Here is a 23,624-nt window from a genome sequence, read left to right on the forward strand (position 1 = left end):
AGGGTTAGTTGTGTGTGGCTGAGAAATTAATGACTTTAGAAGTCTTTTATTTATAAATGCAATATAAATAATATACACAGAAAATCATTAAAAATAATGATTAAAGAGAAAAGTAACCCAGTGTAAAAATAAAAGGAAAGAAAATAAGCGAATACTCAAGTTCAGATGAAATCTGTCCCTTTGTGAAAATCGGAGCACATGGAAAGTTCTTTGTTCCGGCTCATAGTTCATACAAGATGGCCGCTAGCTCGGTCCTCAGCTAGCAGCATGTGAACATGACGGTGGGAAGATGGAGGACTGGGGTGGAGTTCCAGCTGAGTCCTTTTGAATGAACACATTTTGGGGGCGGGATCTCAGGGTCAGCCCCTGGGCTGGACTGGCTGTTATTAGCCTTTTGGGTGGGAAGTTTAGGCCCAGCAAAATATGACATTTCCATATTTCAGATCACACAAATAACAATCACAAATTCACAATCCTCAGAATATGACAATTCTTAGGATATAAAACGTGGGGAGTGTCAGATGTTGAATAACTCGGTGGCTGGGAATGCCAGCAGCATAAATTTAATATTAAAATACTCAGCGGATCCTGACCAATAAAATGATATCATTTCCATACCTATCAGATGTACGGCATCCTTTACAAGGCACGAAAATCATTTATTCCCAATACTCTTAGAATGGCACTTAGAATGCCTGAGAAATCCTGGATAGGCCCCCTGCTGTGAATTTCCTGACTTCAGGAGCAGTGTAGGCCAAATGTTACCGTCACACCTAGCTGAGAAACCAGATTCTTTTGAACCGGTTAATTGAATACAAACATTGGCCCGGTCAGAGACAAAAGTGATGTCATGAAAATAAAGCTTTATCAGCTACAAAAAAGGCAGACCCCAAGGCTCTAGGACTCCTCATACAATTGGAATTGTACCATTAATCACGATCGGTGCAGAAAACCGATTGCAATTGCGTTTTTTCACAGTTCATCCATGACAGAGCGGATGGGGTGCAAGAAGAGAGAGGATGGAGAGCGGTGTAGAAGGGTAGTGGAGGGTAGAGGGGTGCAAGAAGGGCGTGGAGAAGTTCTGCAGGGGAGTGGATGGAGGGGTGTAGAAGGGGAGGAGTGCAGGAGTGGATGGGGGAGGGGTGTAGCTGTGGGGGAGGGGTGTAGATGTGGGGGAGGGGTGTAGATGTGGAGGAGGGGATCAGATGGGGAGGGGCATAGATGGGACCTGGGTGGGGAATGTCGTCTGTATAGTGTGTCAGGTACAGGAAGTGACTGTCCTGCTCTATTTGCAGATCTCCCTCCCCTCCAGGACGGTTATTCCTACCCCCCGCCCATCCCCCGGATGATGTCCCCACAGAACATGGCTATGCCCAGCATCCCGCATGCACAGACCTCGCCCCTCCTCCATCCTCTGATTGGACAGCACATCCTTTCTGTCAAACAGTTCTCCAAGGACCAGGTGAGTCCTGTGGCCGGAGGTATGTGAGGGTAGCAGGGTGCCGGTATGCATCTAGGACAGGGTAGTGGTGTATTGTGGTCACGGGGTGTGGTGTGAGGATTGCCATGGGCTGCCGGGTGCGGTGATTGCCGTATTTGCTGGCAGTTTGGTGTGGGGATTGCCGTATTTGGTGGCTGCTTGGTGTGGGGATTGCCGTATTTGGTGGCTGCTTGGTGTGGGGATTGCCGTATTTGGTGGCTGCTTGGTGTGGGGATTGCCGTATTTGGTGGCTGCTTGGTGTGGGGATTGCCGTATTTGGTGGCTGCTTGGTGTGGGGATTGCCGTATTTGGTGGCTGCTTGGTGTGGGGATTGCCGTATTTGGTGGCTGCTTGGTGTGGGGATTGCCGTATTTGGTGGCTGCTTGGTGTGGTGATAGCCATGTAAGGTGGCTGCCGGGTGTGAGGATTGCCATGGCCTGCCATGTGCGGTGATTGCTGTATTTGGTGGCTGCTTGGTGTGGGCATTGCCGTATTTGGTGGCTGCCCGGTGTGGGGATTGCCGTCGCCTGCCAGGTGCGGTGATTGCCGCATTTGGTGGCTGCCGGGTGTGGGGATTGCCGTATTTGGTGGCTGCTTGGTGTGGGGATTGCCGTATTTGGTGGCTGCCGGGTGTGGGAATTGCCGTGTAAGGGGGCTGCCGGGTGTGGCGATTGCCGGGTGTGGTGGCTGCCGGGTGTAGGGATTGCCGCGGGTGGCGGGTGTGGGGATTGCCGTGTATGGCGATTGCCGGGTGTGGTGATTGCTGTGGATTCCTTCCTCCTGGTGACCCCCGGTGCTTTGTGTCTCCGCAGATGTCTCACCTGTTTAATGTGGCTCACACCCTTCGCATGCTGGTGCAGAAGGAGCGCAACATCGATCTGCTGAAGGTCTGTCGCCGATGATTGTACACACACAGGAGCTGCAGCACGTTGATATGTAGACAATTTTTTTTTTTTACCAACTTGGGTGATAAAATTAAAGGGTACTGTGCATTACTTATACTTGGGGCTTCCTCCAGGCGCATGAGGTGCGGGGGATCCCTCTCTGGCCGCTCCATTCACTAGATCTAGGTCAGTCGCCCTCCTGCGTTACCGCAGGTGCAGAACGCTCCCAGGGGGGGGGGGGGGGCTGCTCGGCTGAACTGCACAGAAGAGTACGCCGGCTGGATTACCGATGATGATATCTGGTGGACGGTGAGGGAGACCTCGCACCTCATGGGCCCGGAGGAAGCCCCAGCTGAGTATAAATCAGGCTCTGCACCCTCTCAGGTTCCCCTTAGGGGCCTTTCTCACTAGGCCGGTGCGGTATTTGCACTGCATGCCAATGAAAGTCTATGGGAACTCTCATACTGATGCGGTGCGACAGGAGTAACATTTTCGCCGCATCACCGATGCTAGGACAGGTCTACATTACCGCGCGGTTCTCCAGCGACGTGTGGCGGACCGTAAGTCATGTAAGTCCATGTCGGCGTGCATCAGTGTGAAAACCCCCTGCAAGTTTTACGTGTCGTGCGTGGAAGCTCATTTTTAGAAATCTGCTCCCGCGAATACGATTGCTTCAGCCACAGGAAGTGAGCGGCGCGTCCTGCTTGGCCAGGCGGGGATTGCCACGTACGAACGCAGTAACCCCCGGAGACCTGCTGCCGATCTGCAGTCTGACACCAGCCAGATGCGAATCAAGCTAGAGAAATGGGGGGAGCAGGCATAACTGTGACCTGTCCTGATGGCCACCGCTCCAGCCGTTCTCTCTGCCCAAATGCCCCATCTGGCAGCCTCTTCCAGGTCGAGGAGTCGGGCACTACTGTGCTGGCTGGGCTGCGCGCTCCCTACATCACAAGCCCGTGAGATCCTTTAAAGGACACCCGAAATGAAAATAAACTAATTAAGAAAACAACAATTGTATCTATCTTCCTTCTCCTAAAAATGACTTTTTAAGATATTGCACAGTTTTATTTTATGTTTAAATCTACTTTTTAAGTTTTTACAGTTTTATTGTTTTTGCTCAATGACACATTTATTCAAGTATGCCAGAACTAAAATCTATAAACTATTGACCCTTTTTATCTCTTCCCTGCTCTCAGAAGCCATTTTCTGCTAGGAAAGTGTTTTGTAGTTGGAATATCTTATCAGTGAGGGTCACACTGTAGTCACTTCCTGTTTGAGTCAGGACTGAGCCAGCCACTTACATACCTGATATTTAACTCTTTCAGACAGAGAAAGAAAAAAGGAACAAAGCATAGTTATTAGTGTGCCGGGCACTGTACATACCCCTGTCTAGCTCATCATGTCACACGTCACTTCAGGTATCCTTTTAAGCTAAGTTCAGCAATGATCAAAACCAACTGAACATCACAAACAGAACTCAGAGGCTTTTGAGCAGAGCAGATTGTCCAAATGATGGTGCTATTATGGAAGACAAGTTACCTACAGATGTACTTGGCTGGCACTCTTCAATCTTCCCTTGCTAGCAAGCTGCTCCTGTATGGAGAGATCACATTCCAGCCCCCAGCTCGGGTCTGATAGCTCTGAGCTAAGGGGAGGGGGAGTAACCCTGTGTGTGCCTGCGTGTATAACTTCTCATCTCTGTAGTAGAACATTGCTGCCGAGATCTTGGTGTTTACAAACTGAAAGATTTACTTAAAGTGAACCACAGATGGTTCACTTGCACTAATTTATGCTTACCTGGGGTTTCCTCCAGGCCCATAAGTACCGTGGCCTCCCTTGCTGTCCTTCCGCGTGCCACCCTTATGCTGCTATGACTCCTGGTAAGCCCGGGCAGTCACCAGGCTTCTGCGCATGTGTGGCTTAGCCGCACGTGCACCCCTCTTTGCGATCCCATTCCCTGGAACGTTCTGCGCCGCGCTCCAGGGGGGATGGGAGTGCGGCGGGGAGCAGAAGTCTTCGTCTGTCGGCGACTGACCGGATTGCCGGGAGCCGTAGCAGCAGAACAGAGCGGCTGAAGAGGACGGCGAGGGAGGCTGCGGTGCTTACTGGGCTGGAGGAAGCCCCAGGTAGGTATAAATTAGCGATGGTGTACCATCTCTGGGTCACTTTAAGGACTACATGAACAGAGGCAATACATCTTTATGGGGCGCCTGGTCGGTAATCCGCACACACCTATTGATTTTTGTTAGGATTGAAGTTTAATATTGAATCTGTCTGATCTATTGAAACATCTTGTAGTGTGTGGCCAGATTTAGTCTCACGCATGAAAGTTGTCTCTTCTGGCCAATTGACTGATGAGCCCCTATAGTTCCATGGAGTTCTCTTTATAACACAGCAGTAAAAGCAGGCTTTCTCATACAAGCAGAGCTTTGCCAGTCTCACCAGCAGATGGCTCACTTGTTCTATTTGATGCAATAAGTCTGTTTGAGGCTACATGTAAGGTGACTGGTTGCTGACTCCTCCTCCCCAGGGTAAGGTTATGGCCTCCATGTTCTTCGAGGCGAGCACACGGACCAGCAGCTCTTTTGCGGCAGCCATGCAGCGTCTGGGTGGGTCGGTGCTGACGTTCTCAGAGACCACGTCGTCCTCTCAGAAGGGGGAGTCCCTGGTGGATTCTGTGCAGACGATGAGCTGTTACTCTGACGTGTTGGTGGTGAGACACCCGGAACCGGGAGCGGTGGAGGTAAGACTTCCTCTTCTCATCCATCCTCTTCTTCTCTGATAGCTCTTCTCACCCATCATCCTCTTCCCCTTTCATAGTTCTTCTCACCCACAATCCTCTCTTTCTGATAGATCTTAATTTGCACTGTCTCTTCTCTCCGCAGCTCGCCGCTAAGCACTGCCGCAAGCCTGTCATCAATGCTGGAGATGGTGTAGGAGAGCATCCGACCCAAGCCCTGTTGGATATTTTCACCATACGGGAGGAGCTTGGCACTGTCAACGGGATGACTGTGAGCTATTATCTCTGACATCACTGGGGGTGGGAGAGAGCCTATAAGAAACCCCATATTAGGGGCCATATTTATAAGGGCTAGTGTACATGGGCCTTTGACTTCAACTATTGTTTAACATTTACTATTAATTCAGGTCATCTGCAGCGGGAAGTCCGTTGATATTTTCCTGACCTACATGGACCTTTATACACCACCCCAGCTTAGGTTGATCTCAGGAAGCAGACTGAAGTCGTAGGCGATGCATGTATATTGGCCCTCGGGGCCACGACTGATTGTTGTGACTAAACTTGCCGAGTTGCCAGAGATGGTGAATAGCTGTCAGTATGATTCTCACTGGAGCCAAGTTCAGAATAGTAGTAACAACTAACGATGGGATGTCTGGGGCCCCATCACAAGTGACTCTGACTCCATCCTGCCACGCTGCTGTAACGATTGGTGTCAGCTGAACAGATTTCCCAGAACGTCTCAGGACAGCAACCCTGAGACTTGTCTCCTTCCATAATTCACTGGACAGGAAGCTAGATAAAAGATTTGCATAATAGATTAGATAGGGATTAGACAGGTATATACAACATAGTTCCCGCTTACCCCATCAGTTGTTATCCTGTCCAGCAGGATGCTAGGTGTGGGGATATGGCTGGCCACCCATGCTAGTTGCAGGAGCCGCTGCTTGTGTGATCTCCCTGGCTGCGCAGGCTAGTTGTCCTCGCGCGGGATCACGCTGCACGCTTTAGCCTTCCCCAGGATACGGAAGTTCGTACGGATTCCGGAAGTCCCGCCCGCGCATCACGTGATTGGCACCCACGTGACCAGAAGCCGGAAGCAGGAAGTCTCCTGGCCCGGCGTGCGCTCCAGTGCAGCGTTTAGCACGGATTCCTCCGGACAGCGGACGTGCAGGCTGCAGTAACCACTTGGAAAGCTGTGGAATCTTCTGGACTGGTAGGATCTCTGGTGATAGCCAGGGATAATGTTATTATGCTGTGGGCAGGTACATTCTACTTAACTAACTTAGTCACTCTTTACAGTGTCTGTGACTATGGAGGCTGCCTCTGGATCTTCCTCCCAGGGCTCTGTGGAGTCAAGCTCCGTACCCTCTCTGGTATGCATCATTGTGGTTCCTTGATTCATATTGGTTATTTGAGGGTTATCAGGCTGATTGGGGTTTTTTCTTTGTGTTTTATTTTAGCCTAAAACCCGGAAGATGGACACTAAGTCTGATAAAGAACTCCCTAACAAGCCTGATAAAACTGACACTGATAAATCTAAAGGCTCTGAAGCTAAAGCATCTCATAAGCCTTCTAAGAAATGTGCAGTTTGCAAGGGTCATTTGTCTTCATCCTCATCTAAAATGTTATGTCAGTCTTGTACAGATAAAGTGGTCAGAGATGAATCTCCTTCTATGTTTAAAGATTTAAAAGGATGGATTAGAGCAGAAATCTCCTCAGCAGTAGAGACTATGAAAAGCTCAGCTACCTCTCCAGTAAGGGCAGGTTTGACAGTCCTACCGGGACCCTCGGGTTCTGTGGCTACTAAACAGCCGGATCGGGCTCCTGAAGGTACCCCTCCGACTAAGAAGAGGAAATTAGACGTTGTGCTTTCAGAGGAATCAGAAAGATCCGAGGGAGAAATGGAAATTTCCTCTTTTGATGAAATACCTTCTGAAACAGATAATGTGGAAGAAAAGAGTAGTAAATGCCATAGGTTTGCTTTCTCCACTGACTTTATGAAAGAACTGTTAGAGGCCATGCACATGGCAATGGGAATTGCTACAGAAAAGAAAACATTGACACCCCTAGATCAAATGTATGAGACTTTATCTGAACCTCAGATGTCCTTTATTCCTGTGCATAATAGTCTTAAGGACATCATTAAAAGAGAATGGGACAATCCTGAAAAGAGAGCCTTTTGGCCTAAGTCTTTGGCCAAGAGATACCCATATAGCGCAGAAGATCAAAAGTTTTGGGGGACCTCACCTAAACTTGACCCTTCACTATCTAAAGTGTCCAGAAGGTCGGATCTGCAATTTGAAGATTTTGGTTGCCTAAAAGATCCAATTGACAGGAAAATGGATAACATCTTAAGAAGGGCATGGGAGGCAGCTTCTTTAAACTTCAAGCCTTCGGTAGCATCTACTGCAGTGGCTAGATCCCTAAAGTTATGGATAATGGAAGTCCAATCACAGATTGCGTCAGGCATCCCTAGAGAGGAAATATTGAATGCCTTCCCTAAGATCCTACATGCCACTAATTATCTGGCGGATGCAGCAGATTACTCAGTACGTCTAACGGCTAGAACAACAGCTCTGGTAAATTCTGCTAGGAGAGGTGTGTGGGTAAAGACCTGGCAGGGTGATACCTCTTCCAAGTCTAAACTATGCGGAATTCCTTGTGAAGGCAATCTCTTGTTCGGAACAAAGTTGGAAGAGACTTTGGAAAGATCTGCAGATAAAAAGAAAAATTTTCCAGTTAAGCGGAGAAATTTTCGTTTCAATCGTTCCTTTCGTCCTTCAGGAAAACAAGAAACAGAAAATAGGAATATCCAGAAGAAGAAGTGGGTACCAAATAGAACGCAGCGGCCAAGAGGAAATCCCTCTTACTCCAATCCAAACCCTCCAACAAAACAATGACGCCAGGATACCGGTGGGCGGCAGACTAGCCCATTTCTTCGAAAGATGGCAGGAGACATTCCAGAACAATTGGTTGTTAAACATAATCTTACAGGGATACAAAATAGAATTTATCAAGCGCCCACCGACACAGTTCTTTGTGACTCCCTGTCCAAACAGTCCAGACCAGGCACAGGCATTACTAAACGAAGTAGACTCTCTACTAGAAAAAAGAGTCATCAGACAAGTCCCAAGATGCCAGGAATGTCTAGGATTTTACTCTCCAGTGTTCCTGATAAAGAAGCCTCAAGGGAACTTGTCGGGCGTTTTGTCAATGTTTGTATAACTTATTTAAAAATAAATATAAAATCAAAAATGTAAATGTAACGCTCCTGGGAAAATAGGAGGAGCTAAAATACAAACATACGCCTAACTGTGTGAGCTCGTTTTTCGAGGTTTTACAGTACTGGTTTAAACATGTAAATAAACGTAGACCAATTTATAAAAATATCCATTTAATATCGAATAAATATTACAATATCAAAACAATATAAAATTGCACTTTTGATATATAACAAAACTCATAAGGTCATTCTTATAATAAGCAATGAGCTGGATAATAATTTCAGTAAAACATCAAAATGTTATTATACTTAATCACCAAATACAAAAGGCTTAAACCATTCAGCAGTCAATTCAAATACAGTGCATAGATGTGACTCCTCAAATATGGCCGTCGGCCCTGTTACTCAATTTACCACAGGGTGTCTGGAGACAAAATGGATGACTTGAACGAAAACAAAATGGCTGTTATCAAAATCAAAATGGCTGCTATCAAAAATCAAAATGGCTGCTATCGCAAACAAAATGGTGGCTATCAAAAACAAAATGGTGGCTATCAAAAATCAAAATTTCGCAGTCCAAAATCAAAAATGCGCTATCCAAAATAAACTGGCTGATGTCAGCTATACCATTCAATATAACAAATTTAGGATGACTCAGTGGATCTGACGACTGGGCGTTGCCCCACAATCGCTATGCAATCAACTATAAATGACAGGAATTTTCCCTCTGTCTACACTTTAACCTCCGCTGGCCTGTGTTACTACACAGAGCAGGCGGGTAAAATACATATAATTTTGGAATAAAATATCTATTGAGTCGTCCTAAACTTGGCTAGGTGTGGCTTGCACATGCTGCGGCAAAGTATCAAAATATCTAGAGGAGGTAGCTTGAAAGGTCTAGTTTTTATCCAAGACTGAGTTAAACAGCCAGTTATCAATGAACATATGGTAGAACTTAGGTGAGTTGTTTCCAACTTGCAACTTTGGAAAAGCTCACCCCTTTTTAAAATATCAACCAATGAAATTCAATCAATACATCATATGTTCAGATATTCTGCGCTGTAATAAGCCGTCTAACTAACAAGAAAATCAGAACTGGGTTCAAGTATAGTCACCAAGATGGCCTCTGGGCGTGTTCCTCTTAGGCGTGGCTGTGTTCAGATGGCATGAATCCTCTATGTCCTGGTCTGCTCAGATCTCCTGATGGTCTCATCCTCTCTCATTGAATGACCCCTCTCATCTTATTCCCCTCACTACCTATGGTCCTGCCCAGGAGATTAAATCTTCTAGCCTATCACTGGGCAGTGGGAGTGACCAATGGGAGCTTTCTGTGACTAATCTTTAACCCAAGTGTAATACTGGCTTTCACCCTTTGTAGGTGCTGTTGGCTAACTAATCACAGACTTACTGGGATATTTGGCAAACTAAAAACAAAAATCATGTTTTATTATAACCCAACAGTGAATAAATCAATGTTATAATTCCTCTATGGATAGCTGACCTTGCTGGAATCACTGGTTATTATTTATTATACAGTGACCTTTTCTACCATATTTAAGATAGATTGGATTTGATCCAAAAATCAATGGCATGCTTAAAACCACCATGGATCTCTCATTATAACACATTGTGCTTGTTAGCAGGGTTTTATATCTCTAACATTATTGTTTAACATACAACACTGGTAAACATATAGCATCTCTATATCATCCTGGATATATTCATTCAAATAATCTTTATATTAATACATATACAATGCCATAACCTTTTTTTTATATTCATTCTTAATTGTTATGCAATGATGCATACATGTGCTGTCTGTTTTCTTAACCTAGATGGGGAATTGTAATATAACTTTATGCTTTTTAATATGAACTATTGCTGACAGCACAGTCAATATATTTCCCAAGCTTTGTTTTTGTGTCTGAACTTTGGAAACACATACATTGTGAAAGGAAAACAACCCCCATCCAAGGCTTCTATGCATTAAATACAGCCAGGTCTGAGCCATTGTTTACAAAAACTGGTTCATTTACCGACAAAAGCTAGTTAAGGTCTGGTCTGTCTCTTTCATTGTCCTAAGACTCTTCTTGTTTGGCAATTGTTTGGTCAAACAAGGTACTTGTCTGCTTCCATTGTTCAAGTAAGGTGAATGAGATTACCTATTGCAAATAGCACTCAGCTGACTGCCTGTTATTCCCAACTAATCTTTCTAGAGGGACACATACTGTGCAATTCAGTATTACTTGGCAATATTATATCGCCATATGAAAATATGCTCTGCCTTTCTCAATGATCAATGTATATATTAACCTACAATCACCATACATTAAAAAGTCTTTGTCTGCTGTACCTTAGGGGAAGGAAATTAATTAGGTTTTATTTGTATTTGATCATGCGCAGTTCAGTTTATCGGAAAAACGATATTCCGCCATATGGAAATCTCGACACATCCCCCTTTTCTTTTGGAATGTTCCAGTGTGTGATCATTTCAAAAGAACAACAAGGATTATTAGACGTTTTTCGTTGCTTCATTCCCGTGGGAACGCGTTGTGCATAACTTCATGTTTTGTATTGGTAATCCAAGTATGAAAGGGAAAAATGGACTTTAAAACATCGTCTTCATCACATTGAAGTTCATGTTTCACGCTTCAAGAAAAATAAACCTGGCAAATGATACTCCGGATGTAAACAAACAGGTTTCCTCTTGCTGCAAAGGTAGCAAACAGCGACTGTAACAGCGATGAACTGCTTTGATCTTCGGCTTAAACAAAAGGATTTTCCGGATCTGCTTCAAGATTTGAACAACTCGCTCCTGTGAGTATCTGGTGTGCAACAGATATCCAACTTGCATCTCCATCAAATGGACCTCGGATACATCAGCTCGTCATTTAACGACACATCGCGGGTTTAGGCTCATCTGGACCCTCTAGGATAGGAACCTCTATCTGGTCATGATGAACTCCGCTGTATCCGGTAACATCACGGATGCTGGATCTGGCATCACACTTGGCTCGGCACTCTTCCCCAAGATTAGGACTGCGTAAAGGATGGCAATCGTCAGGTGGGGCATCTTTGCGCCGGTTTGGAATCTTTGTGTCTAGTAGATATTAAATACATCATTAGGTATACCTGTCAGGAGAAAAATAATTTGTTAGGACACATTTCAAGATTGCTCAATTCTCCGCAATTGTGAACTGGGGTGACATATACGCAATTGATTAATATGCACCCATTTTTCAACAAAATCATCCCCCTTAGGGATCTTAACCTTATAAACCACAGGAGACAGTTTATCAGTGATTGGATATGGACCTTTCCATGAAGGGAGGAACTTCCTTTCCTTTACCTGGTCTCTGGCAAAATTATACAGATAAACTTTATCGTCCACCTGATACTCCTTTTGTGTAGTTTTGAGGTCATAGTACGTTTTTGTACTGACTGCGGCTTTTCCGATGTTTCTTTGAGCAAATGCAAAGGCATGATGGAGGTGCTTGCGTAAGTTCTCCACGTATTGATGTGCAGTAGTTGCATTCATCAAGTTATGATCTGTGGTTTTGTAAAGCAAATGCTGGGGTAACACCATCTTTCTACCTGTGAGCATCTCAAATGGAGAAAGTTTGGTTGCTGCGCTTGGAGTAGCTCTAATAGCCATAAGAACTAGTGGCAGCTTGACATCCCAGTCTTTACCTGATTCGCTAACAAATTTTTTCAGGATATTTACAATGGATTGATTGTAACGCTCCACTCCACCACTAGAGGCTGGTCGGTAAGCTATGTGTAGCTTCCGTTTTACCCCTAGGATTTCCCACATTTTGGTCATTACTTCACTGGTGAAGTGACTTCCGCGATCGGATTCGATGCGCTGTGGAAGACCAAATCGGGAAAATATGTGGTTAATGAGCAGTGATGCGCACACACTGGAACTGCATGTTTTACTTGGTAGACATTCTACCCATTTAGTGAACAGGCATGTTACGGTTAACATATACCGGTTTCCTTTTGAGGACGTTGTTACTGGACCAATAAAATCGATCTGGATGTCTGACCATGGCATAGCTATGCCTCTTTTCATCAGCGGTGCCCTGTGAGTGGGACCTTGTGGCTGGCGCTGGAATTGAGGGCATACCAAGCACCCTTGACAATATGTCCTGACATCCTGTAACATGTGTGGCCAGTAAGCGTAGTCTCTTAATAACTCATACGTTATTTTCTCTCCTCGATGACCAGCTGTCGGGGCATCATGAGCATGTTGCAACATCAAACCCCGATATGCTGCGGGTACTACCCACTGCGTAATACCATTTTTCGAGGTTCGTATCAGCAATCCATCCTGTAATGAAAATTGTGACACACCTTTCATCAGAATACGTAATTCTTCGTTGTCACTGCAGTCTTCCACGGTGATGGGATAATCATGTGGACTTCCAATATGTTTATAAAACAAACCAATAACGGGATCCCCCTTTTGGCTCGCAATGAGATCCTCATTAGGAGAATCTTGACTCCACATTGCTACACTGGGTTGAGACTCCTTTTGGGCCTGCCCCCTAGTGGTGACATTTACTTCGATAGTTCCCATGAGGTCATTGATATCGAAGATTTCACCATCAATGGCTGCTTTCTTAGCGAGGGAATCTGCTAGATCGTTCCCATCTTTATCAGCGCCAGGGTGTTTCGAATGACCCCTTACCTTTTTCCAATAAATGGTAAGGTCGTGGGTATTAACCAGTTCATCAATTTTACAAAACAATTTACCATGTTTGACTGGCTTTTTGTTACTCCTTGTCATGCTAGTCCTTTTCCAACTGGGAAAATATTCCACAAAACTGTTCCGAACATACTCAGAATCTGTTATCAAAACAAATTCCTTAAGGTCATGTTCGATAGCCATTTGTATAGCTTTATACACGGCAGCAAGTTCTGCGACCTGGCTACTTTTGGGACCAATTTTGTATCCCGCAGATATCTCTGGAAATATGTTATTCCATACGATACCTGCAACCAGCATCTTTTCATCTCCTTCTGTGTGAAAAGAACAGCCATCAACATATGCACATGGTAGTGATTTGCAGTACTCTTCTTCATAGGATTTATATGGAGATAAAGATTGCTCTTCCAGAAAATCGTTTTCTGGTGGCTCATCTTTATGTTCCATATGAGTACAGTCATGGAGTTCAGCTAATCCTTGAGCAACTGGATTTTTAGTATCCTGTTTATATTTGATTTCCAGTGGCCATCCCATTAGGGACATTGTCCATGCCGTTATCCTACTGTTTGACAGGTTACCTTCTTTTATTTGATCACTTTGTAAATATTGTAGTGATTGGTGTGCAGTTTCCACAATGATCTTTTCACCTTGAATAAAACTTCTGAAATATTGCAAAGCCCACACAGTTGTTAATAATGCCTTCTCGCAATTATTAAGTTTGATTTCAACTGGTGATAGTGACTTGCTGGCATAAGCAATTATTTTATTCAGTCTTTCTTGCTTTTGGAAAAGAACTGCACTTACACTCTTGTCGGTAAAACCTGTTTCAACATAGAAGGGTTTACCCCCTTCTGGATAAGCAAGGCATGGGGCCTGTATGAGTTTTGTTTTAAGCTCAGATACAGCTTGTTCATGGCACTCATTCCATTCCCATTGTACTCCTTTCTTTAGCAGCTGCAATAGCGGCTTTGTAATCTCAGCATAGTTATCTATGAACTTGCGAGAATAATTCATCATCCCCAGGAATGATCTCAGTTCCTTGAGATTTGTGGGGGACCTTGTATTTTTGATTGCTTCCACTTTCTTTTTCTGTGGATTAATTCCTTCTGCAGTAATTTCATGTCCTAGGAAATTTACTTTAGATCGGCACCATTGAGCTTTCTGTAGGGAAAGTTTAACACCTGCTTCTCTTAGTTGATTCAATACATATCTCAACTCTGAAATATGTTCCTCAAAGATTGTACTTTTGATAAGGATATCATCGACATAAGTTAGGGTACCTCGTTCAGCTGCATCAGGCATTGCTTTGTGCATGAACACAGCAAATTCGTGGCCTGCGTTGATGTATCCGAAAGGCGTACGGGTCCACGCAAATTGTCTATTACCGAATGTGAAGGCTAGTTTGTATTGATCCCTTTCATCCACTTTAATTGTCCAATATCCTTGTGCGCAGTCAAGGGCTGTGAATATTTTAGACCCTTGGATTTGCGCCAAGCATTGGTCAATGTATGGTACAGGCCAACCCGACATGTAGACACGTTTGTTTAACTGTCTCAAGTCTGAGCATAGACGGAACTGACCATTTGATTTAAGAACTCCGAGTACTGGATGATTGAAGGAACTGTGTACTGGGCGGATAATACCTTTCTTTTCCAGGTTCTTAACAATTTCCGATAATGACTCGTAGGCTGCTAGCGGAAGTCGATATTGTTTGATAAACACAGGGGGTGCATCTGGATCAGTCAGGATTCTCGTAACATGCAGGTTAGTCTCCCCACAGTCATAAGAGTCCTTGGCAAACATCTCCTGGAAATCCCAGAATAGTTGCCTTAGCTGCTGTCGTTCTGATTCATTAGAACATCCATCAGCTATAGAGAGTTGTTCTTCTACCCGTTCCTGAAATTCTGGGAAAATCTCAGGTTGACCTACCTCATAAGCTTCTTCAAGCCTATTAGTTAAGTCATTTGGGGTGTAACATGCTTGATCCTTACCCTGCTGGAGTGATTGATACTCACTTTCATTGATTTCATGGTTAAAAATCAATGATGTTTCCTCGACATGACATGTACCTTCCTCAGGACTGAAAGGATAAACAGAGTGTATGCTGAACAATCCTTCAGGTGTTGAGAAATATTGTTGGTCCACTATTTGTTCTTCTGTCAAATATTCATCAGGTATTAATCCAATGACTTCATTTTGGAATCCAAAAGTGTAATATTCTGAGTCAATGGCTAAGCCAATCATTGTATCCTCCTGTAACGTGATACTATGAGGGCTCATGTTTTGCATGACCATGTATAATGGTTCCTGATGAATATTTATTAGGGGTATTGGTTTTACCTTCAACCCCAATTGTTGCATCCGATTGGATAAACAAATCAATGCATCTGCATTTCTCATCTTTTGCCCCTTCTTTACTCGAATGGGTAAAAGAAATGATTTGCAACCTTCAGGGATTTTTACTTTTTCAGCGACAGTGATATCCACTGCATATGGTATTCGCTGTCCCCATCTCAGGGCTTGTTCTCTATCCTGGAATTCCTCTGGGTTTCCGGATAATTTGGACCACAGAACATTATTGACCAGATCAACCTGTATGGCAAATCGGTGAATAATGTCGTTTCCTAAGTACATTTGGTACTGTGGTTCCTTTAACACACTGAAGACATGTTTTGCAGATTTGTTTCCTAGAGACACAGATAAAATGCATTTTGCAATCACATTATGACTCTGGTTATCGTTATCCAGATCGTGGATCCATTCCTGTGTAGAGATAAATTTGATTACCTGAGGGTCGGTAACCTGCTTCAGCAGTTCTAGGCTTATGTAGCTGGCCTCAGATTTGAGATCCAACTTGGCATATTTTACCCGAGCAATATTATTTACCTGCACGGGAACCAGCACATTATCATTGATTTTCTCGATTTCAACCAATGCCTGTGTATGCTTGGTTATGCCTGCCACTTCCTGGTTTCCCCCTTTAAAGGAAATAGTTAACACATCCTCTTCAAGGATTATCTTTTCAATCTTATCCTTTCGGATATTTATGATGTGAAAAGCAGTGTTAGCATTTTCCTCGGGTTTACCGTTTTTCAGGATCGTGACTTCTGGTATCTGACTGTTCCGGAAATGGATTTCAACAGAGTTAGGCCTTTCCTCAATCGTATGGCAGCTACGTTGCGACTGTGCATTGCTGGAGCGCTCAAAATCAATTGGAGTATTGACTTGAGCCCATATTGCTTCATTTATGAAGTCAGTTATGGAATTTAGTCGTTTGAGCAGATCGATTCCAATGATCAATCTATCATATGGAAGATCAACAATCAAAGTTGGATGTTTAATGACCTTTTTACCGATCTTGTATGTCAGCCAGGATGTGCCTTTCACTTGTAAACTATTACCACCAACGCTTATCAGCGCACCGTCAAAGGCTTTTAATCTTGGCTTCCTTTGTGATGAATCCAAGATCTGCTGGTAATAGTTAAAAGACAGAATAGTAACCTGGGAACCGGTATCCAGTAAACCTGGGATCGGTCCGATACATCCATCTTGTAGATGGGTATCGATAAAATACCGGCCATCTACCTGTTCAAGATTGCAAAGAAAATTGGAATGTTTTTCCATTTGTTGCTTCAGAGAATGATCTCTCTGTAGCGTCAGGGTATTAGGAACTTGTTCCTCCTGATTCTGCCTGCAAGGCATTTGTGTTCCCATGGATTCTACCACTGGGACAATCTGAACAGAGGGTACTTCATGCTCTGGCTCAAATGACACAATATCACATATTTGTGTTGAAATATCGAGAACATTAGACTTCCCTTCCTCGACCTGGGATAGGTCGGTACATTGCAAGTCATTTTCATTAACGGTATTTAGTACTGCCATATCCATTTCCGTATAGTGATTTGTCTCGGTTTCCCTTAGTTGGCAGAGCTGGGCCCTGCCTCCCCAGCTAAAAAATCCTCATGCTGTCTTCCTGCAGATCCCTGAGCCAACTTACCCATCATGTCACTCAATTTGTTCACTTGATCAACAAGCTGATCAAACCTATTAGGTCGGCGAAGGTTCTGGTTCCTGGGATCATATCTGTTCCCTGCGGGTGATCCACTCCTAGGTGAGTTAGGTGGTGATCTACCCCTAGGTGAATTAGGTGGGTGCTGTCTCCTTTCCCACTGCTGCCTGGGTCGGTTATCCCATTGTCTATATCTTTGGGGTCGTCTGTACCCCTGGAGTTCTCTATATCCCTGGTAACCTCTATACCTTTGACTACCCTGGTTTCCTTGGTAACCCTGGTATCCTTGATACCTGCGATTGAACCGAGGACGGTAGACCTGGTTCTCAGAACCTGAGCTATCCCTATCTGACCCTTTAGGATTTTGTGGTCTGTTTTGATTAGGGTTTTGTTGCTGTCTTTGGCCCTGCTGGATAGGTACTTTTGCAGGAGGTATTTTCTTCTGCTGGGATTCAAGGTTTAGGTCCGCTTTCACTTTGGTTTCTTCTACTCTGCGCTCTGGGTACTTTTTGTTGTTTCTCCCACTTACATTGGAACTCCCACTGATGTTGAACAGCAGGGTTGCTGAGGTAACCATTTTCTCTAGGGAGTTTCCGAAGTCTAACTCATTGGCCATGCTTAACTTTATTTGGGTAGGCAATGCATCGTAATATGCCTGTTTAAAATCAAGAGACTCCCAGTTAGGATTCCGATATGCCAAACTGTAAGAGTTTTTTAGCACAGAAAGGAATTCTCGGGGGCTTTGATCGGGTCGACAAGTAAGTCGATACACATCTCGTTTTGCTTCTGAGATAGTGCGATACGGCCCAAACTCAAGCTTCACTTCGTGTGAAACTTCTTGCCATCTAATGATACCCCGCTCCTTAAATGAGGTGAAATAGTGGCGGTATCTGTCATCAAAAACCCATGGGAGAAATCTGATCCTGTCTGCTTCAGACAGATTTAAAGAATCCATAGTGGATTCATATAACTCCAAGTGGGATGCGATTTGTGCTGAACCCTTTTTAGTGAACTTTGGCACAGCGGTGTTTAAGAATTTTATGATGCTGGCCGAGCTCTGCTTTTCCTGGGAGTACTGATTATTTCCCCTGCTTGAAACCCCTTTATACGTACCTTTCCCCCTTCTTGGGATAGGGCTGGATTTCCGCTTTCTTTCATCAGCCTCAAATTCATCTGAATCGATATCAGCAAGGGAGTTGTGACCTTTATAGGAACCATCATACCCAGGGGCCCTCATTTGCATATCTCTCTCTGGAGAGGAATCCAACTGTCGATCTTTAGGGACCCTTGTACTGTCATCGATTATGGTATTCATAGTCTTACATACCGTCTCCATACGATCCAACATGCCTTGCCATTTTAGGTCATATGGAGTGAGTATTGGCGGGCAAGGGCTGGATGATCTATCGAGTCTACCTGCCTGTTGGATTTTGAAGTACTGCTGTTGTAGTTCTTCAAAATCCTGTTTAAGTCTGCGATGCGCTTCACGATTCCGTTCGGCGTCTCTTTCCAGACTTTTGATCGCTACCTCCCTGTCTGAAATATCAATCATTAATTGGTCTCTATCAGCCCTTATAATTTGAAGATCTGATTCCACATCCCGTAACTGGGAGTTCAATGATTGGACGTTTCCCTCTGTTCCTTGCAATTGGGATCTCAACTGTACAATCTCTTTTTTCCTAGATTGTGCAAGAATATCTACCTCTAATAACCCATATAACACAGAGGGTAGGGCGCCTAACAACCTCTTCTTCAGTTCGGAATCCGAGGTTATTGTGATCATACATGAAAGATAGTGATCCACCATACCTTTAGATTGATATACCGTATATACTCGCAAGCAAGCCGACCCGCATGTAAGCCGACCCCCCCACTTTTACCCCAAAAAACAGGAAAAAATGATTGACCCTCATGTAAGCCGGGGGTAGGAAACGCTGGCCGCGTGATCCCCCCAGTATGTCCCAGTATAGCTAGTATAGTGCCCAGTATAGGTAGGTAGTGCTCAGTATAGCAAGTAAAATGCCCCAGTATAGCTAGTATAGTGCTCAGTATAGCTAGTATAGTGCTCATTATAGCTAGTGAAGTGCCCCAGTTTAGCTAGTATAGTGCCCAGTATAGGTAGGTAGTGCTCAGTATAGCTAGTAAAATGCCCCAGTATAGCTAGTATAGTGCTCAGTATAGTGCTCAGTATAACTAGTATAGTGCTCAGTATAGCTAGTATAGTGCTCAGTATAGCTAGTGAAGTGCCCCAGTTTAGCTAGTATAGTGCTCAGTATAGTGCCCCATTATAGCTAGTATAGTGCCCCCAGTATAGCTAGTATAGTGCCCCCAGTATAGCTAGTATAGTGCCCCATTATAGCTAGTATAGTGCCCCATTATAGCTAGTATAGTGCCCCCAGCATAGCTAGTATAGTGCCCCCAGTATAGCTAGTATAGTGCCCCCAGTATAGCTAGTATAGTGCCCCCAGTATAGCTAGTATAGTGCCCCATTATAGCTAGTATAGTGCCCCAGTATAGCTAGTATAGTGCCCCCAGTATAGCTAGTATAGTGCCCCCAGTATAGCTAGTATAGTGCCCCCAGTATAGCTAGTATAGTGCCCCCAGTATAGCTAGTATAGTGCCCCCAGTATAGCTAGTATAGTGCCCCCAGTATAGCTAGTATAGTGCCCCCAGTATAGCTAGTATAGTGCCCCCAGCATAGCTAGTATAGTGCCCCCAGCATAGCTAGTATAGTGCCCCCAGTATAGCTAGTATAGTGCCCCCAGTATAGCTAGTATAGTGCCCCATTATAGCTAGTATAGTGCCCCCAGTATAGCTAGTATAGTGCCCCCAGTATAGCTAGTATAGTGCCCCCAGTATAGCTAGTATAGTGCCCCCAGTATAGCTAGTATAGTGCCCCCAGTATAGCTAGTATAGTGCCCCCAGTATAGCTAGTATAGTGCCCCCAGCATAGCTAGTATAGTGCCCCCAGTATAGCTAGTATAGTGCCCCCAGTATAGCTAGTATAGTGCCCCCAGTATAGCTAGTATAGTGCCCCATTATAGCTAGTATAGTGCCCCATTATAGCTAGTATAGTGCCCCCAGTATAGATAGTATAGTGCCCCCAGTATAGATAGTATAGTGCCCCCAGTATAGCTAGTATAGTGCCCCCAGTATAGCTAGTATAGTGCCCCCAGTATAGCTAGTATAGTGCCCCATTATAGCTAGTATAGTGCCCCCAGTATAGCTAGTATAGTGCCCCCAGTATAGCTAGTATAGTGCCCCATTATAGCTAGTATAGTGCCCCATTATAGCTAGTATAGTGCCCCCAGTATAGCTAGTATAGTGCCCCCAGTATAGCTAGTATAGTGCCCCCAGTATAGCTAGTATAGTGCCCCCAGTATAGCTAGTATAGTGCCCCCAGTATAGCTAGTATAGTGCCCCCAGTATAGCTAGTATAGTGCCCCCAGTATAGCTAGTATAGTGCCCCCAGTATAGCTAGTATAGTGCCCCCAGTATAGCTAGTATAGTGCCCCCAGTATAGCTAGTATAGTGCCCCCAGTATAGCTAGTATAGTGCCCCCAGTATAGCTAGTATAGTGCCCCCAGTATAGCTAGTATAGTGCCCCCAGTATAGCTAGTATAGTGCCCCCAGTATAGCTAGTATAGTGCCCCATTATAGCTAGTATAGTGCCCCATTATAGCTAGTATAGTGCCCCCAGTATAGCTAGTATAGTGCCCCCAGTATAGCTAGTATAGTGCCCCCAGTATAGCTAGTATAGTGCCCCCAGTATAGCTAGTATAGTGCCCCCAGTATAGCTAGTATAGTGCCCCATTATAGCTAGTATAGTGCCCCCAGTATAGCTAGTATAGTGCCCCATTATAGCTAGTATAGTGCCCCCAGTATAGCTAGTATAGTGCCCCCAGTATAGCTAGTATAGTGCCCCCAGTATAGCTAGTATAGTGCCCCCAGTATAGCTAGTATAGTGCCCCCAGTATAGCTAGTATAGTGCCCCCAGTATAGCTAGTATAGTGCCCCCAGTATAGCTAGTATAGTGCCCCATTATAGCTAGTATAGTGCCCCCAGTATAGCTAGTATAGTGCCCCCAGTATAGCTAGTATAGTGCCCCCAGTATAGCTAGTATAGTGCCCCCAGTATAGCTAGTATAGTGCCCCCAGTATAGCTAGTATAGTGCCCCATTATAGCTAGTATAGTGCCCCCAGTATAGCTAGTATAGTGCCCCCAGTATAGCTAGTATAGTGCCCCCAGTATAGCTAGTATAGTGCCCCCAGTATAGCTAGTATAGTGCCCCCAGCATAGCTAGTATAGTGCCCCCAGTATAGCTAGTATAGTGCCCCCAGTATAGCTAGTATAGTGCCCCCAGTATAGCTAGTATAGTGCCCCCATTATAGCTAGTATAGTGCCCCATTATAGCTAGTATAGTGCCCCAGTATAGATAGTATAGTGCCCCCAGTATAGCTAGTATAGTGCCCCATTATAGCTAGTATAGTGCCCCCAGTATAGCTAGTGTAGTGCCCCCAGTATAGCTAGTATAGTGCCCCCAGTATAGCTAGTATAGTGCCCCCAGTATAGCTAGTATAGTGCCCCCAGTATAGCTAGTATAGTGCCCCATTATAGCTAGTATAGTGCCCCCAGTATAGCTAGTATAGTGCCCCCAGTATAGCTAGTATAGTGCCCCCAGTATAGCTAGTATAGTGCCCCCAGTATAGCTAGTATAGTGCCCCCAGTATAGCTAGTATAGTGCCCCCAGTATAGCTAGTATAGTGCCCCCAGTATAGCTAGTATAGTGCCCCATTATAGCTAGTATAGTGCCCCCAGTATAGCTAGTATAGTGCCCCCAGCATAGCTAGTATAGTGCCCCCAGTATAGCTAGTATAGTGCCCCCAGTATAGCTAGTATAGTGCCCCCAGTATAGCTAGTATAGTGCCCCCAGTATAGCTAGTATAGTGCCCCCAGTATAGCTAGTATAGTGCCCCATTATAGCTAGTATAGTGCCCCCAGTATAGCTAGTATAGTGCCCCCAGTATAGCTAGTATAGTGCCCCCAGTATAGCTAGTATAGTGCCCCCAGTATAGCTAGTATAGTGCCCCCAGTATAGCTAGTATAGTGCCCCCAGTATAGCTAGTATAGTGCCCCCAGTATAGCTAGTATAGTGCCCCCAGTATAGCTAGTATAGTGCCCCATTATAGCTAGTATAGTGCCCCCAGTATAGCTAGTATAGTGCCCCCAGCATAGCTAGTATAGTGCCCCCAGTATAGCTAGTATAGTGCCCCCAGTATAGCTAGTATAGTGCCCCCAGTATAGCTAGTATAGTGCCCCCAGTATAGCTAGTATAGTGCCCCCAGTATAGCTAGTATAGTGCCCCCAGTATAGCTAGTATAGTGCCCCAGTATAGCTAGTATAGTGCCCCAGTATAGCTAGTATAGTGCCCCCAGTATAGCTAGTATAGTGCCCCCAGTATAGCTAGTATAGTGCCCCATTATAGCTAGTATAGTGCCCCCAGTATAGCTAGTATAGTGCCCCCAGTATAGCTAGTATAGTGCCCCCAGTATAGCTAGTATAGTGCCCCCAGTATAGCTAGTATAGTGCCCCCAGTATAGCTAGTATAGTGCCCCCAGTATAGCTAGTATAGTGCCCCATTATAGCTAGTATAGTGCCCCCAGTATAGCTAGTATAGTGCCCCCAGCATAGCTAGTATAGTGCCCCCAGTATAGCTAGTATAGTGCCCCCAGTATAGCTAGTATAGTGCCCCCAGCATAGCTAGTATAGTGCCCCCAGTATAGCTAGTATAGTGCCCCCAGTATAGCTAGTATAGTGCCCCCAGCATAGCTAGTATAGTGCCCCCAGTATAGCTAGTATAGTGCCCCCAGTATAGCTAGTATAGTGCCCCCAGTATAGCTAGTATAGTGCCCCCAGTATAGCTAGTATAGTGCCCCCAGTATAGCTAGTATAGTGCCCCCAGTATAGCTAGTATAGTGCCCCCAGTATAGCTAGTATAGTGCCCCATTATAGCTAGTATAGTGCCCCCAGTATAGCTAGTATAGTGCCCCATTACAGCTAGTATAGTGCCCCCAGTATAGCTAGTATAGTGCCCCCAGTATAGCTAGTATAGTGCCCCCAGTATAGCTAGTATAGTGCCCCCAGTATAGCTAGTATAGTGCCCCCAGTATAGCTAGTATAGTGCCCCATTATAGCTAGTATAGTGCCCCCAGTATAGCTAGTATAGTGCCCCCAGTATAGCTAGTATAGTGCCCCCAGTATAGCTAGTATAGTGCCCCATTATAGCTAGTATAGTGCCCCATTATAGCTAGTATAGTGCCCCCAGTATAGCTAGTATAGTGCCCCCAGTATAGCTAGTATAGTGCCCCATTATAGCTAGTATAGTGCCCCATTATAGCTAGTATAGTGCCCCATTATAGCTAGTATAGTGCCCCCAGTATAGATAGTATAGTGCCCCCAGTATAGCTAGTATAGTGCCCCATTATAGCTAGTATAGTGCCCCCAGTATAGCTAGTATAGTGCCCCCAGTATAGCTAGTATAGTGCCCCCAGTATAGCTAGTATAGTGCCCCCAG

The 23,624-nt window shown here is 44.8% G+C and overlaps 1 protein-coding gene across 2 annotated transcripts in view; it reads left to right on the plus strand.

Annotated features, from left to right (window-relative positions):
- The window catches only part of CAD (carbamoyl-phosphate synthetase 2, aspartate transcarbamylase, and dihydroorotase), a 99,888-nt gene that overhangs the window by 56,842 nt on the left and 19,422 nt on the right, over window positions 1-23,624 (plus strand). For both annotated transcript variants that reach the window (XM_068279817.1, XM_068279818.1), the window contains 4 exons: window positions 1,296-1,462; window positions 2,293-2,367; window positions 4,895-5,107; window positions 5,250-5,375. In XM_068279817.1, the coding sequence (XP_068135918.1) occupies window positions 1,296-1,462; window positions 2,293-2,367; window positions 4,895-5,107; window positions 5,250-5,375 (581 nt within the window). The remainder of the gene's footprint in view (window positions 1-1,295; window positions 1,463-2,292; window positions 2,368-4,894; window positions 5,108-5,249; window positions 5,376-23,624) is intronic.

The sequence above is a fragment of the Hyperolius riggenbachi genome, chromosome 4 (genome assembly GCF_040937935.1).
Source record: "Hyperolius riggenbachi isolate aHypRig1 chromosome 4, aHypRig1.pri, whole genome shotgun sequence".
NCBI lineage: Eukaryota > Metazoa > Chordata > Amphibia > Anura > Hyperoliidae > Hyperolius > Hyperolius riggenbachi.